The 18,714-nt window shown below is 41.5% G+C and overlaps 1 protein-coding gene across 11 annotated transcripts in view; it reads left to right on the forward strand.

Annotated features, from left to right (window-relative positions):
* The window catches only part of DACH1 (dachshund family transcription factor 1), a 561,137-nt gene that overhangs the window by 485,623 nt on the left and 56,800 nt on the right, over positions 1-18,714 (forward strand). For all 11 annotated transcript variants that reach the window (XM_077297257.1, XM_077297259.1, XM_077297261.1 and 8 more), the window contains one exon: positions 9,385-9,536. In XM_077297257.1, coding sequence (XP_077153372.1) covers positions 9,385-9,536 — 152 coding nt within the window. The remainder of the gene's footprint in view (positions 1-9,384; positions 9,537-18,714) is intronic.

The raw sequence follows: 18,714 nt of genomic DNA on the forward strand, positions 1-18,714 counted from the left end.
ACAGTCAAAAGGCTCAACCTGCCCCGAAGAAAAACGAGGATGAAAGCCAGAATTGCAAAAAAAAGGCGAAACCAAAGTAGCTGAACTAGCCCGATTATTAAGGGCGAACTCAGCCAATGGCAAGAAGGTCACCCAATCATCCTGATCAGCAGAAACAAAGCATCTCAGATAGGTTTCCAAAGTCTGGTTGGTTCGATCGGTTTGGCCATTTGTTTGAGGATGGAAAGCCGAAGAAAAAGACAAATCAATGCCCATCTTAGCACAAAAGGACCGCCAAAACCTAGAGACAAACTGGGTACCTCTGTCCAACACAATGTTCTCCGGAATGCCATGCAAACGAACCACATGTTGAAAAAATAATGGCACCAAATCAGAGGAAGAAGGTAATTTAGGCAAGGGTACCAAATGGACCATCTTAGAAAAGCGATCACAAACCACCCAGATGACAGACATCCTTTGAGAGATAGGAAGATCTGAAATAAAATCCATTGAAACATGCGTCCAAGGCCTTTTCAGGACTGGCAAGGGCAAAAGCAACCCACTGGCATGAGAAAAGCAGGGCTTAGCCCGAGCACAAGTCCCACAGGACTGCACAAAAGAACGCACATCCCGTGACAAGGAAGGCCACCAAAAGGACCTAGCCACCAAATCTCTGGTACCAAAAATCCCAGGATGACCAGCCAAAACTGAGCAATGAACCTCAGAAATAACTCTGCTAGTCCATCTATCAGGGACAAACAATTTCTCCGCTGGACAACGGTCAGGTCTATCAGCCTGAAACTCCTGCAGTGCCCGCCGCAAATCAGGGGAGATGGCAGACAGAATTACCCCCTCTTTGAGAATACCAGCCGGCTCAGGGACTCCCGGAGAATCAGGCACAAAACTCCTAGAAAGGGCATCCGCCTTCACATTCTTAGAACCTGGAAGGTATGAGACCACAAAATTGAAACAGGAGAAAAACAGCGACCATCGAGCTTGTCTAGGATTCAACCGCTTGGCCGACTCGAGATAAGTCAGATGTTTGTGATCCGTCAAGACCACCACACGGTGCCTGGCTCCCTCAAGCCAATGTCGCCACTCCTCGAATGCCCACTTCATAGCCAGCAGCTCCCGATTGCCAACATCATAATTACGTTCAGCAGGCGAAAACTTTCTAGAAAAGAAGGCACATGGCTTCATCACAGAGCCATCAGAACTTCTTTGAGACAAAACAGCCCCTGCTCCAATCTCAGAAGCATCAACCTCGACCTGAAAAGGGAGCGAAACATCTGGCTAACGCAACACAGGGGCCGAAGAAAAATGACGTTTCAGCTCCTGAAAAGCCTCAACGGCCGCAGAGGACTAATTCACCGCATCAGCACCTTTCTTTGTCAAATCAGTCAAAGGTTTAACCACACTAGAAAAATTAGCGATGAAGCGACGGTAAAAATTAGCAAAGCCCAGGAATTTCTGGAGGCTCTTCACAGATGTAGGTTGAGTCCAATCATAAATGGCCTGAACTTTAACAGGATCCATCTCGATAGTAGAAGGGGAAAAAAATGAAGCCCAAAAAGTTAACCTTCTGAACTCCGAAGAGACATTTAGACCCCTTCACAAACAAGGAATTAGCACGAAGGACCTGGAATACCATTCTGACCTGTTTCACATGAGACTCCCAATCATCCGAAAAGACCAAAATATCATCCAAATATACAATCATGAATCTATCCAGATACTTTCGGAAGATGTCATGCATAAAGGACTGAAACACAGATGGAGCATTTGAAAGCCCGAATGGCATTACCAGGTACTCAAAATGGCCCTCGGGCGTATTAAATGCTGTTTTCCATTCATCGCCCTGTTTAATACGCACAAGGTTATACGCCCCTCGAAGATCTATCTTGGTGAACCAACTAGCCCCCTTAATCCGAGCAAACAAATCAGACAGCAGAGGCAAAGGGTACTGAAATTTGACCGTGATTTTATTGAGAAGGCGGTAATCTATACAGGGTCTCAGAGAATCATCCTTCTTGGCCACAAAAAAGAACCCTGCTCCCAACGGTGATGAAGACGGGTGAATATGCCCTTTCTCCAAGGACTCCTTCACATAAGTCCGCATAGCGGCGTGCTCTGGCACGGATAAATTGAAAAGTCGGCCCTTAGGAAACTTACTACCAGGAATCAAATCAATAGCACAATCACAATCCCTATGAGGGGGTAGGACACTGGATTTGGGCTCATCAAATACATCCTGGTAATCCGACAGAAACTCAGGGACTTCAGAAGGAGTGGAAGCAGAAATTGACACCAATGGAACATCGCCATGTACCCCTTGACAACCCCAACTAGACACAGACATTGATTTCCAATCCAATTCTGGATTATGAACCTGTAGCCATGGCAAACCCAACACGACCACATCATGCAAATTATGCAACACCAAAAAGCGAACATCTTCCCGATGTGCAGGAGCCATGCACATGGTCAACTGAGTCCAGTACTGAGGTTTATTCTTGGCCAACGGCATGGCATCAATTCCCCTTAATGGAATAGGATACTGCAAAGGCTCCAAGAAAAAACCACAGCGCCTGGCAAACTCCAAGTCTATCAAATTCAGGACAGCGCCTGAATCCACAAATGCCATAACCGAGTAGGATGACAAAGAGCAAATCAGAGTAACAGACAAAAGAAATTTAGGCTGTACAGTACCAATGGTGACAGACCTAGCGAACCGCTTAGTGCGCTTAGGACAATCAGAGATAGCATGTGTGGGGTCACCACAGTAAAAACACAGCCTATTCTGACGTCTGTGTTCTTGCCGTTCAGTTCTATCACATTGCATAAGCTCAGGCCTCTGCTCAGAGGACACCGCCAAACTGCACAATTTTGCGCTCGCGCAACCGCTGATCAATTTGGATGGCCAAGGCCATTGACTCATTCAGACCAGCAGGCGTGGGGAATCCCACCATAACATCCTTAAGGGCTTCAGAAAGACCCTTTCTAAAAATTGCTGCCAGGGCACGCTCATTCCATTGAGTAAGCACAGACCACTTTCTAAACTTCTGACAATATATCTCCGCTTCATCCTGACCCTGACACAAAGCTAGCAAAATTTTCTCTGCCTGATCCACTGAATTCGGTTCGTCATAAAGCAATCCAAGCCCCAGAAAAAACGCATCTACATTAAGCAATGCAGGATCTCCTGGCGCAAGGGAGAATGCCCAGTCTTGAGGGTCACCACGCAACAAAGAAATAATAATTTTTACTTGCTGAATGGGGTCACCAGATGAGCGGGGTTTCAAAGCAAGAAACAGTTTACAATTATTTTTGAAATTCAGAAACTTCGATCTATCCCCAGAAAACAAATCAGGAATTGGAATTCTAGGCTCTAACATCGGATTCTGAACTACATAATCTTGAATGCTTTGTACCCTTGCAGTGAGATGATCCACACAAGAGGACAGACCTTGAATATCCATATCTACACCTGTGTCCTGAACCACCCAGGGGTTAAGGGGAAAAGAGAGACAAAACACACTGCAAAGAAAAAAAAATGGGTTCAGAACTTCTCTTATCCCTCTTTTGAGATGCATTAACACTTTACTGGCCAGCTGTACTGTTATGGACCTGGTGGTTAGGAGCACCTGGAATGACCTGATGAGTAAACTCAAAAAATGGAACTAGCTCTGGGGAAGTGGGAACTCTGCTGACCGCAATCTCTACTCCTATCGCACACACTAGAAATAGCCGTGGAGCGTACCTAACTCTCCCTAGACGCCTCTTCACAGCCTAAGAGCTAACTACCCCTAAAGATAGAAATAGAAGCCTAACCTTGCCTCAGAGAAATTCCCCAAAGGTAAAGGCAGCCCCCCACATATATTGACTGTGAGTTAAGAGGAAAGTCACAAACACAGGAATGAAACAGGTTTTAGCATAGGAGGCCAGACTTACTAAATAGTCAGAAGATAGAAAAGAATACTATGCGGTCAGCATAAAAAAACTACAAAACCACGCAGAGTATGCAAAAAGACCCCCGCACCGACTCACGGTGTTGAGGTGCAACACTGCACCCCAGAGCTTCCAGCTAGCAAGGAAACATCATGATAGCAAGCTGGACTAGAATTTAGCAGTGCTAAAAAATATATTCAGGCAACAGTAACATCAAATGAACTAGCAGGGACTTAGCTTCTGCTGGAGTAGACAGGTCGTCAGAGAAGTCCAAGAGAGATCTGAACCAATTCTGATACATTGACAGCTGGCATCAGGTAACGATCTGAGTGGAGTTAAATAGGGAAGCCAGCATAGCAACATAACGAGAGCAGCTGATAAAGTCAACCTAGTGACCAGCAGTTCTGCTCCAAGCCACCAGAGGGAGCCCAAGAGCAGAACTAACCAAAGTACCATTCATGACCACAGGAGGGAGTCCGAGAACGGAATTCACAACAGTCGGCACAGCATTGTAATAAAATGCAATAAGAGACAATCAAAATATCATATCTATCCCAAAAATGTATTAATCATCAGCAAGGTGAGCACATAATAAGTAAAGGCGGGTGAACTCAAACAGTAAAGTTCGGGGTCTGCTTCGAAAACCTACGGTTCGGGCACGGACCCCGAACATGGACTTTCCCAGGAAGTCCATGTTACCATTTGGGTTCGGCACCCCGAACATTGGGTTTTTCCCACACTGTCATCTATATGACAATGTGAGAAACACCCGTGGCTCTGATCGGCGGTAAGATTATTACCACTGGTCAGAGCGCTGTAGCTCTCACGCTGTCAGATAACAGCATAAGCCAGCACTGTGACCAGAGGTCAAAGTTTACCTCCGGTCAAAGGTGTCGGCTGATGGGAGTACTACTGAAGCAGCCTTCACCTGCTGTTGCTGATAACAGGGAGAGTAGGCGGTGGCTGATGGGGGTATTTAAGAGATAAAAAATGACGTGATTTCCCCTCTATTTTTGATAACCAGCATGGCAGAGCTGACAGCTGCAGGCTGCAACCCTCAGCTGTCAGCTTTATCATGGCTGGTTGTCAAGAATAGAGGGGTTCCCATGCCATTTATTAAAATGGCATGGGGTCCCCCTCCTTTTTGACAATATCCAAGTGAAAGCATTCAGCTGGGGGCTCGTATTCTCAGGTTGGTAAGAGGCTATGGATATTGCCCCCAGTCTAAAAGTAGCACCACAGAAAAAGTAGCATCTATCAGATGCGCCACTTCTGGTGCTTTGACAGGCTCTACCCACTTGCCCTGTGGATGTGGCAAGTGGAGTTAATATTTGTGGGGTTGATATCAGCTGTTTTATGGCCACTTACATCAAGCCTACAAATTAGTAATGGTGAAGCATCTATAAGACACCCATCCATTACTAAAAGATAGTAAACCTAGCGGACCGAAACGTTTTGTTGTTCATACTACAATAAACCTTGCTGCAATATACACTTAAGTTGAGTACTAGGTTTACTATCTTTTATTTCTATGGTTTGGGGACCTAACCTTAGCACCTCCCCTTTTTCTGTAGTTGTGCTCACGCTGTTTTTTTCTACCCATCCATTACTGACTACATAGTCATATTGTAAAGAAACACTCAGCCAGAATAAAGTCCTTTATTTGATTTAAAAGCACACACCATTTTATTTTCTTATTTAAAAAGAAAAAACAAATTTATACTCACCTTATGCCCATTCCATTGAAGACCTCGTCCCCTGAAAGAACGTATTATAATAAACAACAATTCTCACCTAACGCCCATTCTATTGAAGCCCTGGTCTCTTGTAAAAAAAAGCAAATAAACCTTATCCCTCACCTGTACGACATACTGTCCCATGCCGTAATCCATGTCTGCGATAAGTGGTTTTCAACCTGGACGGCACCAATATGAAACCGTCCAGGCTGAAAACCATGGGAGAATTAGCGTCAGTGAGGAGTGGTGACATCACCAAGGATACTGCAGGTCACTGAGGCTGTGTTCCCAGCTCATATTGCTGTGAGCCAGGCCCCTGAACTGCGGTGACCTCAGTGAGATCACCGCTGGCACCTTGACAAAACATCTCACAGTGCAGCCCTGAGCTCAATGAGTTAGCTGCAGTTCACCATGAGAAATAATTTTAAAAACGGCGTGAGGATCCCCCTATGTTAAAGTTGACAACTGAGGGTTGCAGCCTGCAGCTGTCAATTTTGCCATGCTGGATAACAAAATTAGAGGAGAAAACCACTATATAGCGCCGGTGCCAGCTGATGAATACTCCCATTTGCTGCAAATTTGCGGTGTTTTTATTGTCTCTTATGCATGCTGATAAAGATTAGTGCCCCTCAAAAAAATATGATGCAATTTCCTTTTATGCACCAAAAACACAGCAAAATCGGACATCTGCATTGTTTGCTGTTTTTGCACTTAATTATTGCTTTCTATGGGTGAGAAAACGCTGCAAAAATGCTGAAAGAAGTGACATTCTGCAGTTTTCAAAAACACAGTTTTTAATACAAGTTATGTGCATAAACTGTGCCACGGGGCTGCTCATAGATGTATTGTAGTGCATGACACTTGCAATCCATAGGAATACTTTGAATTGTACATACCTACAACTTTCTTATAACTTGAAAAACGTATCATTAAAATGTATATGGGCTGACAGTTGCTCTTCAATCTGTAACATGTAACTTGCACAACAGCTGAAGTCAGAGTTGTCAGATACAGAAAGTACATATGTAGCCCCAGGATTGGCGAGATTCTAGATGCAATGGTCAGTCAAGGAATTAGGCAATAATAACATGGCGATATCTGGATATTAGCTCAAATATAGTACACAAACCTTCAAGATGAGTTCAAATCTGCATTGCGGGTTCTGTTTAGAGCATCAATCTAAGATTCTGTCATATTTGATGGTAAGAATAGTGCGGTATTTTTTTCATTAAAACAAAAGCTAGAATAGATACCATTATAATTCTGTGAGGTTCATCAGGACCATTACTGTCTGACAGATGAACGTTTTGGAACTCCTATGACAGAGCAGAGGGCTGGATGTCGAAACATAGTGTACATGTGCCCTCAGCCTAACTTTATATCTTATAAAAGCAATAAAAAAATACAGTGATAGGAAAATATTTTGTCCTGCCATTTATCCATCCTCAGTTACATATAGGTAAGATAAGCAGCTTTACAGTCATTTCTTCACTAGAATGGCTAATTGATATGTAAATAATGTCCAGAACACATGCCAGTGTAAGGTATTGCATTGACATAAAGTCTGAATGACAACTTAAACTATACAGTAGAAATTTTCCCCTGGAGCAATGTATTTTATTTTACTAAGCACTTCACTCTCATTGCACGGATACTTTTATATTGCATTTTATCAGCCCCAATGGCACATTTGTCGAGGTTTACCACCCATTTTCCAGCTTTACAGAACCGGACACAAGTTTTATTAAGGTTAGCAATTCAGTGTATTATTTTACTTTGCTGGTGGATTTGATAGAATCTGATTTGTTGTTGCCGTGAGATTGCATTGTACACATTACTACAGATAGCTTTATTTTCTATTAGATTGTAGGTTTGCATTCTTTGAACAAATAGAATCATAGCAGCAATCTTGGTGTTTAACTGTGTAGTTTGTTGCGGATGTTAATACAAATCTCAGCATAAATACAGTACAGTACTGAGCAAAAGTTTTAGGCAGGTATGGGAAATAATAAGCAAAGAATGTTTGAAAAGCATAAGCGTTAACAGTTTATTGTTTTATCAATTAATAAAATTCATAGTAAACAAAGGAGAAATCTAAATTAATATTTTTTGTGAGAATTTTTTTTCTAAACAGCAAGAAAGCATCAATTCTTCTACATTTACAGTCTCACAATTTTAGAAGGATGTTGTTCTAAACATCTTGGAAAAGTAACCACTGATCTTTTGTGAATGTTGGCTTGCACAAATTCAGTTTCTTAATGTAACACCAGATAGGCCAATTAATGTTGAGATCAGTATTGTTTGGGGTCCATTTAATCATTTACAGAAGTCTTTGTTCTTCTTTATAGTAAAGATAGTTCTTAATGACATTGGCTATATGTTTGGGGTCATAATCTTTCTACAGAATAAATTGTGAGCTAATCGGATGCCTCCCTGAATGATATTTCATGATGATTGAGTATCTACCTGTATTTCTCAGCTTTGAGGACACCATTAATCCTGATCAAATCCTTAAGTCCATTTGCTGAATTGCAGCTGCAAACTTACAAGGAACCTCCACCATGCTTCACTGTTGCCTGTAGACACTAATTATTGTACTGCACACAAGCCCTTATTTGAACAAATTATGTTTTTAAGTTTTAATGCATAGTAAATTAACTTGGCCTTGTTCCCATGTCATAGGTATGGTTTTCTTCCATGAAGACCACTTCTGGCCAGACTTCTCCAAACAGTAGATAGGTGTACCTGGGTGGCATTGGTTACAGCCATTTCTTATCTGGTGGCATTGCTGGATATCTTCTGATTTTGAAAGGAAGTAAGCATGAATTCCTGATTCATCAAGACTAACATTTTTATAGATGGAGTCAGATGTTACAGATGAAGTAAGAGGCACATGCCTCTTAATGAATCTGAAACGTCTGATGAGTGGCATGCACCTCTGTGCACCACGCCACAAATCTTACTTCAGTCCTTGACTGGAATACTATTTCTGACATAGGTAACACCGCAGCTCATCATGAATTTGATGAGGTGTGGCATTCTGCCTCCATCACACCAAACTATTTTCAAGATTGCTGATTTTCATTTATGGCTGAAACCGTATTAGCCCCAAAGAACTACCTAATCATTGGGACAATGTAATATCACTATATTGATAGATTATCAAGCATAAATACATGTAACAAATTATTTAGGTACAGTTTTTATGAAGACACTTTACACTGTCAGCGAACATGACACATCGCATACCCAACTACATCTTTTTATTTGCTTATTCGTTCAAGTAGATGTTTAAAAGCCTAAATATTAACAGACAGCAGTGTTTTTTCCGTCCATTAAATATCCTCCATTATTTGTCAAGCTCTGCACAGTACAACACAAACTAAAATTAGATAATTGGGAGGTAGTCATAAAGTCAGTTTGAATATATTATCACAAGTATATGTGAGATAATATTTGTTTTAGAAAGATTCTCTTGCATTGTAAACCCAGTCTCATTAGAGACCGCATTTAAAAGGCTTATAAAGTTACTCATTAATGTTATCTTGTTGTATCTCCACAGCTTTTTCATTAAAGAAAATTCAGCAGAAAGCATTTTCTCTTGATAGCAAGAACCAATTTGCAATAAATGTTCTGGAAACCACTAGGGAAACCATTACTGAGGTCTAATAAAAACAGACAAGCGTAACTTGTTCTATATTTTTGTTTCAATCACATACAGATGAGACCCCGCTCTCAACACCAACTGCGAGAGACAGCTTTGACAAACTCTCTCTGTCTGGACATGGGCAACCGCTACCTCCTGGTTTTCCTTCTCCCTTTCTTTTTCCTGATGGGCTGTCTTCAATAGAGACACTTCTGACTAATATCCAGGTAGGCCTATCATCTGATGAAAATAAATAATATTCTACAAAATAAATATCAACATACCGGTGAGTATTCGTGCAATACCCCTCTTAAGCATACACATATATAGATATATATGGAGACATATATCCATATGTATATATATACCGTATATACTCGTGTATAAGTTTTTCAGCACATTTTTTTGTGCTGAAAACGCCCCCCTCGGCTTATACACGAGTCATGGTACAGAAAGCCGGCGGGGGAGGGGGGGTGGTGACAGAGCAGCATGTGCCAGGAGCCAGAGCACACATCATACTCACCTATCTGCACGCCTTCAGTGCTGGCACTGTATCTCGTTCCGGCTGCTGGCGCCTGCCTGCAGCTATTCCTGTGCTGGTACCGCTCATTAAGGTGTTGAATATGGACGTGTCTCCACTCCCATAGGGGTGGAGCGCATACTCATCACCTTAATGAGCGGTACCACGTGACCGCTCAGCACAGAAAGAGCTGCAAGCAGGCACCTGCGTCCAGAACGAGATGTGGTGCCAGCACCCAGGGCGTGCAGGTAGGTATGATGTTTTTTGTTTTTTTTTCAATAAGAAGCATGCACACAGGGATAGGGGATAAGGAGGCATGCATACAGGGACGGAACAGGGAAGGAGGCATTCATACAGGGACAGAACGGGGGAGGCATTCATACCAGGACAGGGAAGGGGGAGGCATGCATACAATGACAGGGACAGGGGAGGCATGCAGACAGGGACAGAGAGGCATTCATACCAGTACAAGGAAGGGTGAGGCATGCATAGCAGGACAGGGATGAGAGGACAATACATACCCGGCTTATACTCAAGTCAATAAGCTTAACCAGTTTTCCGTGTCAAAAGTAGGTTCCTCGGCTTATACTCGGGTCAGCTTATACTCGAGTGTATGTATATATATATTACGTTAAAAATTGAGCCTTTTTATATCTTTCCTCAATATAGCCCAAGTGAAGTATAAATTGCCTATGAATATAAAAACATGAATAAACTAAGCAGCTTCTCCATATTATAAAGGTTTTCCAAGGTGTCCGCATATAACTTCACTTCTAAGATTGAAATAAAGGTCACATAAGTAGTTGAGTGTGTTTTTAATCTATGGACACCCAAAACACAGCATGTGATTGACTAAAGCATGACTTCAGATACAACATATAGCATTTAATTGCTTTTTTTAGTTAGGTAGAATGATTTGTATACGTCAAACTGAATCAAAATTGGTTCAAATTTGTATGAGTAAAACTCAATAAAATGTAATTCTCTCAGAAGTCCCTGTAGTTGAAATTCCAGAAAACAATCACTTTAAACACAAAGATATATTTTGCTCATTCTACATGTATTGCGTGCTTTTCATTTATGTAGTTTATTCAGCTTCTGATAATACAACCAATCAACACATTAAGTGGTGCCAACATTGGCATCTTGCTAAATAATCTCTAGACATTGCGTAGAGAGTACATCTTTCAAAGATAAGTCAACAAGATCAATCAGAGCAGAAAATTAGAATTTAGTATCTCTGAATTAAAATAAAGCTAAACTAAATTTTTAATTGGGGTGATCTAAAGGGGCACTTCATGTAATGATCTCTTTCATTTGTTGCTAATTGTTTGTTGCTGATGAAGTACAGTAAAACAAAGAGCATTGCTGAATAATGCAAGTAGTTTCAAATTAAAGATTTGCTGTCCTGTTACAACAAAAAGGCAGCATCTGAACACAGTTTTATTGTACATTTTTCCAAGTTTTCTCTGTGTTCTCATGACAGTGAGCAATGTAACAGTCGACAATGTGACCTAGATTCCAGGCAAGTAATGTAGCGTTTTTTTTTTTTATTATTATTATGTAGTCCATAAACCTAAAGGATGTTCTATATTCAAGAGGAATGTAGCTTTTATGTATACTATAAATGTTTCTGGAGGTTATTAGAACTGAATATACTATATCAAGCATCGATCATGGAGCAGACATTTCTGGGACTTCCCATCTTTCCACTGACCACTAGATTCCATTTTTATATCATGGAAAATATTCACACAAATATTTGAAAAATGGGGATCCCAACTATTAGATACCCAGCAATGGGAAGAATAGGTCCCTGTGAGCTTTTTTTCTACCAGGTAAGGGGGCCTCCATGTTTGTGAAGGACTGCAATACTGATAGCCTATATCTAAGATAGGTCAGCATCAGTATCAGATTGATAGAGGTCTGATTTTGAGTACCCCCACCAATCAATCCATCTGGTTCCAGAAGTACACAGTGTATGAAGCTAGAACCCTATAAGCTTTATAGTCCATCCTTGAGTACTGCAGCTCAGATCCAGATCCAGTTGAGTAATGCAGTAGTCGAGAACGGTCACTATACAAAGTTTTCCATATTGGTGGGAGTTTTGGTGGCAGCAAAACTTGCTACCAACTGATTGGTGGGGTGGTGCCAGGTGTAGCACCTTATTGATCTGATATTGTTGACCGTTTTTTAGGATTCGTCATTAATATCATACTCCTGAACAACCCCACTAACTCCCATATACTTGAATATAAAGATGCACAAACTAGGGCCACCTTTCTAATAAAACTCATCCTAAAGGTTTCAGCCTACAATTGCCTTAAAGGGAAGGTGACACCAGTTTTCTTGTAGTTTGTTTTTTTGTGAAATTAAGCTTCAAATAGTAATTAAAATGTATTAATGCAATGTTTGCACTGTTTGCAAACATTTCTATATGAAAAATATTATATATTTTTTTACAAATTTATATAATTACCACTAGGGGAACATTTTCTGTTTTAGACCTCAAGCAGCTATAGTAAGACTTACCAGCTTTACTGTTAGCAGCAAAGTTGGGGCAGTAACTGCTGACATCACCATTTCCCTCCCCTTTTGGCTGGTCTAGTATTCCTGGGGCAGAATGAAGACTAGCATCACAGGGCAGCGCCATTTTGTGAGTGACTGCCCTGTGATCTGCTATCACCAGCAGTTACTGTCTCTCTCTCTCCCATCAATGTTCATATGTCCCTCTCACCCAGATTACATGTATCTCTCACCCCCCTCCACAACGCCTGGCCATTCACTGCAGACCTGCAGCTCCTTATCTTACTGAGGGATTAATCCGAACTCCTGCCTAGCAGCTGACAGCTCCTGCCCCCATGTTGTTAATGGTACACTGTTCCTCCTTGATGTCTTTGCACTTTCTGATACTCTGCCAGGGCTTTTCTCCCGCATTTTTTTTCTGCCAATCTAGGATCTGTTCTGCTGGAAGCAGTACTGCTTATGTTAGCAGATCCGAGGGCTCCATGAAAATGGCGGCAAAACACTCCCACTACTGTGGATTGTGCAGCCCACAGAGGCGAGCCCAGTATACAGCAGTGACAGTTCTATTACAATAGATAGGGTCAGTGTCCATCTGTTATCTCCTATGACCATGGGGTGCCATATTATGACAATGAAAGTGTCGTGCTGGTGCTGTGAAAGCAAGATGTCAGCCCCAAGTGCCTTCTTTAAACTCCTATAACACATGAAATATGTTTCAAATGCAATCAAAACTTGATTATAACAGCATGTTATGCTACATTACATTTGATTTATTAATGATCTACTAACGCGGTACCTTCCCTTTAACTGACCGAATGCAGTGTAGAACATCTCATTTTATACTAAATACTCTCACTGTGATTAACAAGTTGCCCAATTGAAGCTTAGGTTCATCTGACCTTTCACAATGCTTAGCAAATACTAAATAAGTAACTAACTTTTAATATTTTTTATCTAATCCTTTACTAGCCATAATGTCTGTAGACTGAAGATGTAGTAATGTACAGCTGTACTGTACATTTGAGGAAGAGAGCTATTGCTTTTAATGACTTAGCTCGTAATTAAAACATGTGAAGCAGAAAACATATTATTTAAAAAAAAAGAAATGGCTATGGTCCAAATGACAGGGCGGTGTTGTGCCCAGCATGTACCTGCTTTGTAATTCAGTTCCATAATTACTGTACAGCATTAGGTGACCATGCAAGGTAATGGTGAAGGTAACCTTGCCTGGTCATCCTACACTATAATTGATCAAATTAATCCAGAAGAAAGTCCATGCTGTGAGTAAAAGATGTTTATTTGACCTTTTTCCTACATTGGATCATGTGTATCATCCAAGAAAAGCTAAATAGCAAAATAATTGTCTTGTTAGTCCTTTTTATGTTAATTTTATCATCTATTTGTATTTTTCTTCTATTTTTTATTGCATGGACGTTATGACCTCATGTGTCAGTAGTGGTCCTACTGCACATAGCAACCAATCAGTGCATATTTTCCTTTCTCATAGACCTTTAGTAAACAACGGTTGCTATGGATAATAAATACCATTTTATGAGAAGATTAGATATATGATTACATGTGTCAATTTGTCCTCTAAATTGAGTACAATTAGTGCATGTACTGTTGATAAGAGGCTCGCGGATAATGACTTAGTGGATTATTTGTTTTTGCCAATATTATTCATTTTCACAAGACATTTATAACTGAATAGTGGATTGCAATAATTATAATTATTCATTTATGGTGACCTTTGAAGCTCACATACATTTAAAAATTATATCTTTTAACTATTGTTAAACAGTTTTTTCAATTTTATCTGTTGGAAGTAGAGATGAGCAAATTAAATTGAGCGGAACTGAATTCTCCTTCAATCTCTCAAAAGTTCATATTCTCCAAAAGATTTTTTGCAATTCACTACTTGCGAAATCAGCAACAGCAAGCTGCGGCAACTATTTTGCTAAGCCATAGATGATTGGCAAATAGTTAAAAAAAACCTTACTGCTTACGTGTACCACCGCCCCCGTAGCCTGCAAATCTGGTTCTCCGTGCCTCCTCTTTTCCTCTTCTCCCAAGGCTTCAAGCTCCACAAGGCCTCTGATGACACCTGAGTGTTGGCATGGCACGTTGAAATGAGAATTATTATTTTTTATTTTTACATCCTACTTTTAGCTCTTGGTTCTGGAGAGACCATAGGACATAATAAGGAACAAGCAATTGGTATCAAAGAACTTCAAATCAATTTTCTCTGTAAAATCAGTGTGATTTGAATCTTGGAAGATTCGATTATCTCTAGTTAGAGTCCAAAGACATGTTTATATGGAGCTTTTTTTCTTTTATTTGCTATATAAATGTTACATTGTGTTAGATTTCGTTATCCAACACATAAAAACAAAGCAGCTTAAGATCTCATTCAGACGTCAATTTTTAATACATACAAGAAAAATGGACCAAGTTTCATTAGTGATTTTCATTTGTGGTATTCATCAGAGTTTCATCAATTTTTTCACAGATGAGAAAAAAAAAGTTTGTGTACCTTCTCCTCTCTACCAGTCAGTGAAAAATGGACAGCAGGCAGATGGTATCCAAATGCCATCCAATTTTTTCACAGACCCATAGACTTTCATTGCTGAGTTTAATCTGACTCTCGAATCAATATCGGACATGTCTCTGTAATTTTGCACAGACCACTGGGTCCACAAAAAAATCATGTACATGTGAAAAGCCCCACAGACTGTCAACAGTACGAGTGATGTGCGTGAAAAATGGATAGCACTCATACATGACAACTGACTTGTGAACAAGCCCTTAGGGTACCGTCTCACAAAACGATTTACCAACGATCACGACCAGCGATACGACCTGGCCGAGATCGTTGGTAAGTCGTTGTGTGGTCGCTGGGGAGCTGTCACACAGACAGCTCTCCAGCGACCAACGATGCCGAGGTCCCTGGGTAACCAGGGTAAACATCGGGTTACTAAGCGCAGGGCCGCGCTTAGTAACCCGATGTTTACCCTGGTTACCGTCGTAAATGTAAAAAAAACCAAACAGTACATACTCACATTCCGGTGTCTGTCAGGTCCCTTGCCGTCTGCTTCCCGCTCTGACTGAGTGCCGCCGTAAAGTGAAAGCAGATCACAGCGGTGACGTCACCGCTGTGCTCTGCTTACTTTCCGGCCGGCCAGCAGTCAGAGCGGGAAGCAGACTGCGAGGGACCCTGGCGGACACCGGAATGTGAGTATGTACTGTTTGTTTTTGTTTACATTTATGACGGTAACCAGGGTAAACACCGGGTTACTAAGCGCGGCCCTGCGCTTAGTAACCCGATGTTTACCCTGGTTACAAGCGAACGCATCGTTGGATCGGTGTCACACACACCGATCCAACGATGACAGCGGGAGATCCAGCGACGAAAGAAAGTTCCAAACGATCTGCTACGACGTACGATTCTCAGCAGGGTCCCTGATCGCTGCTGCGTGTCAGACACAGCGATATCGTATGGATATCGCTGGAACGTCACGGATCGTACCGTCGTAGCGACAAAAGTGCCACTGTGAGACGGTACCCTTACTTTGTAAACTTTTCACCTGTTCTATACCTTCAATCCTAAATTCACATATGTAGCTTTTTAGTCAAAGCCAGAGGTAGATTCCAAAGGAAGGAAATGTGTAAAGTAAAATCTAATTTCACATGCATATGGTAGAACTGTTCGGACAGATGCGGTGTAGCAGTATTTGGTGGTGGGCTCAGACTGGCCCACAGGGGAACAGATGAATCTCCTTGTCTTCCCACATGAGTAGTAGATGTAGTATATAGGCTAGATGTCATAGTCTGAGATGAAGTACAAAAGCATTAGCAAATTATATAGTATCCTGGGCCCTCACTTCTTGTCTTCTCCACCAATTATCTTCCAGTTTCTTGCTGTTGCCTAAGGCTTATGGCTGAATTAGCACATAGAGTTAGGTGGGACCTTAGTTCAAAACAAGGATTAGGCATCAGACTAAAATTTAGGTAATTAAAAAGTATGTATTTCCTGAATTCCTGTCATCACTTTCCCCTCCATTAGGAGATATTAACTCTCAGCGTAACGTGACAATTGCAGACTTTTAGGAACTGCTGCGTGTTGTAGTTTTCTCAACAAATTATATTTCACAAAGGAACTTTTACAAGGGTATGTGTCCACGTTCAGGATTGCATCAGGATTTGGTCAGGATTTTCCATCAGTATTTGTAAGCCAAAACCAGGAGTGGAACAATTAGAGGAAAAGTATAATAGAAACACATGCACCAATTCTGCATTTATCACCCACTCCTGGTTGTGGCTTACAAATACTGACGTCAAATCCTGATGCAATCCTGAACGTGGACACATACCCTTAGAGTGAGTTCACACGTAGCGGCCACAGAACAACCCCGAAGTGCCTTAAAACCACACTGATATGCACTTTCACTGAAAAACATACTGATTTTTAAATTGATTACCACACAAAAACTGCTGTTTACCTGTAAAAACACATAGCCATTAACAATGACAAACAGCAACAATTTGTGGTAAATCAGCTGCAGTTACTTACCCATTAAAATGTATGGAGCATGTAAGGATCACATAAGTTTTGAATGTAACTGAAAAGAGAGATCTTAGAATCAGTGTTACCGGTGGACCCCCTGGCTCCCAGTCCAACCGGAGGTCAAACACTCTCTGCTACAAAGCCATGCGTGCCTCATTGAATGTGTTAGGCTACTTTCACACATCAGGTTTTTGCTGTCAGACAGGATCCAGCAAATTTTTAAAAAAATGGATCCATTGCAAATTGTGAAAAACTGATGCAACAGATCCGTTTTTTTGCTGGATCCGTTTTTTTTTTTTATAAACCCACGGTAGAGGAGAGAGAGAGACCCCCAGAGCGGAGATTGTGCATGACTGTATGGAGAATGCATGGAAAACCGGATTTGGAGGTCAGATCCATCATTTCACATGTCAGTTTCATCCGTTTATCGCTGGAACCATCGCTTGGTGTTTTTGGGCCGGACAGAAAAAACGTTCCTATGAACGTTTTCTCCAGCTGCCGGAAAACTAATTTTAGACGGATCAAAAACGGATGAAACGTGCCGCCATCAGGCGCAATCCGGCGCTAATGCAACTCTATGAGAAAAAAAACGGATCCGGAGGAAAAAAAACAGATCCGTTTTTTCAAAACTCACTGGATTGTGCCTGACAGCAAAAACCTGATGTGTGAAAGTAGCCTTATGAATGAGCCTGTCCTTTCCTAGACACAGTTCTCCTAGGGGACAATACATATTCCATCTGATGGACTATGGCACAATGATACCTTGGTTGATGAAATCCATTTTGTAGTTGTTTTTTAATCTTTATTTTCAGTTTTGAGTTAACGATATCTCAGTGCCCCGGGGTGGCCTGTGGGGGGAGGGGTCTTTATGTGGTGCTCTGATTAGATATTCATAATGCAGACTGCTGACAGGTCACTGATCCCTCAGTGAGCTGCCCCCTAGTTTGCATAATGAATATCTGTACGTACTGAAGAAAATAAAAATAACCTTCTGCAGGCAGGTGCCAGCTGTGGCACCTGCACTGCAACAAAATTGCATGTTTAATGTCCCAATAATAAATATGGTTGATGTTACTCAGATAGAAAAAAAATTCAATTTTAAAATGGAGCCCGCCACGGCTGCACAGCAGCAGCTATCGGTGTATATAGGTGCACCATCTTGCAGGACAAAAAAAAGTCCTTCTCCAAGATGGCGCTGCCCACACCTGCGTAGTAGCAACTCTCAGTTATCTCGAGAGCTGCTACTTCGCATGCGTGGGCGGCACCATCTTGGAGGAGGAATTCATTTTTTTCTCCAGCAAGATGGCGCCGCTGGTGCATGCGCAATAGCAGCTATCGGATCACCTATAGACCAATAGCAGCTACTGCGCAGACGTGATGGTCGCCATTTTAAAATGTATTTTTATTTTTTTTCTATCTCAATAACATCAACCACATTTATTACTGGGACATTAAACATGCGATTATGCTGCAGAGCAGGTGTCATGGCTGGCACCTGTCTGCAGAAGAGTTTTTTATTTTTTTCTTCAGTGTGTACAGATGTTCATTATGTAAACTAGGGCGCAGGTCAGTGAGGGACCAATGACCTGTCAGCATTCTGCATTATGAATACCTAAGCAGAGCACCACATGAAGACCCCCACAGGCTGCCCCAGAAGCCGAGCATATCATTAACTCAAAACTGAAAATAAAGATTAAGCAGCAACCACAAGATGGATTTCTTCGACCCAGGTATCATTTTAATCAGTATAATGGTGCCGACCTGACCCTGTGTGTAGGTTACTGTGCACAATCCT

The sequence above is a fragment of the Ranitomeya variabilis genome, chromosome 3 (genome assembly GCF_051348905.1).
Source record: "Ranitomeya variabilis isolate aRanVar5 chromosome 3, aRanVar5.hap1, whole genome shotgun sequence".
NCBI lineage: Eukaryota > Metazoa > Chordata > Amphibia > Anura > Dendrobatidae > Ranitomeya > Ranitomeya variabilis.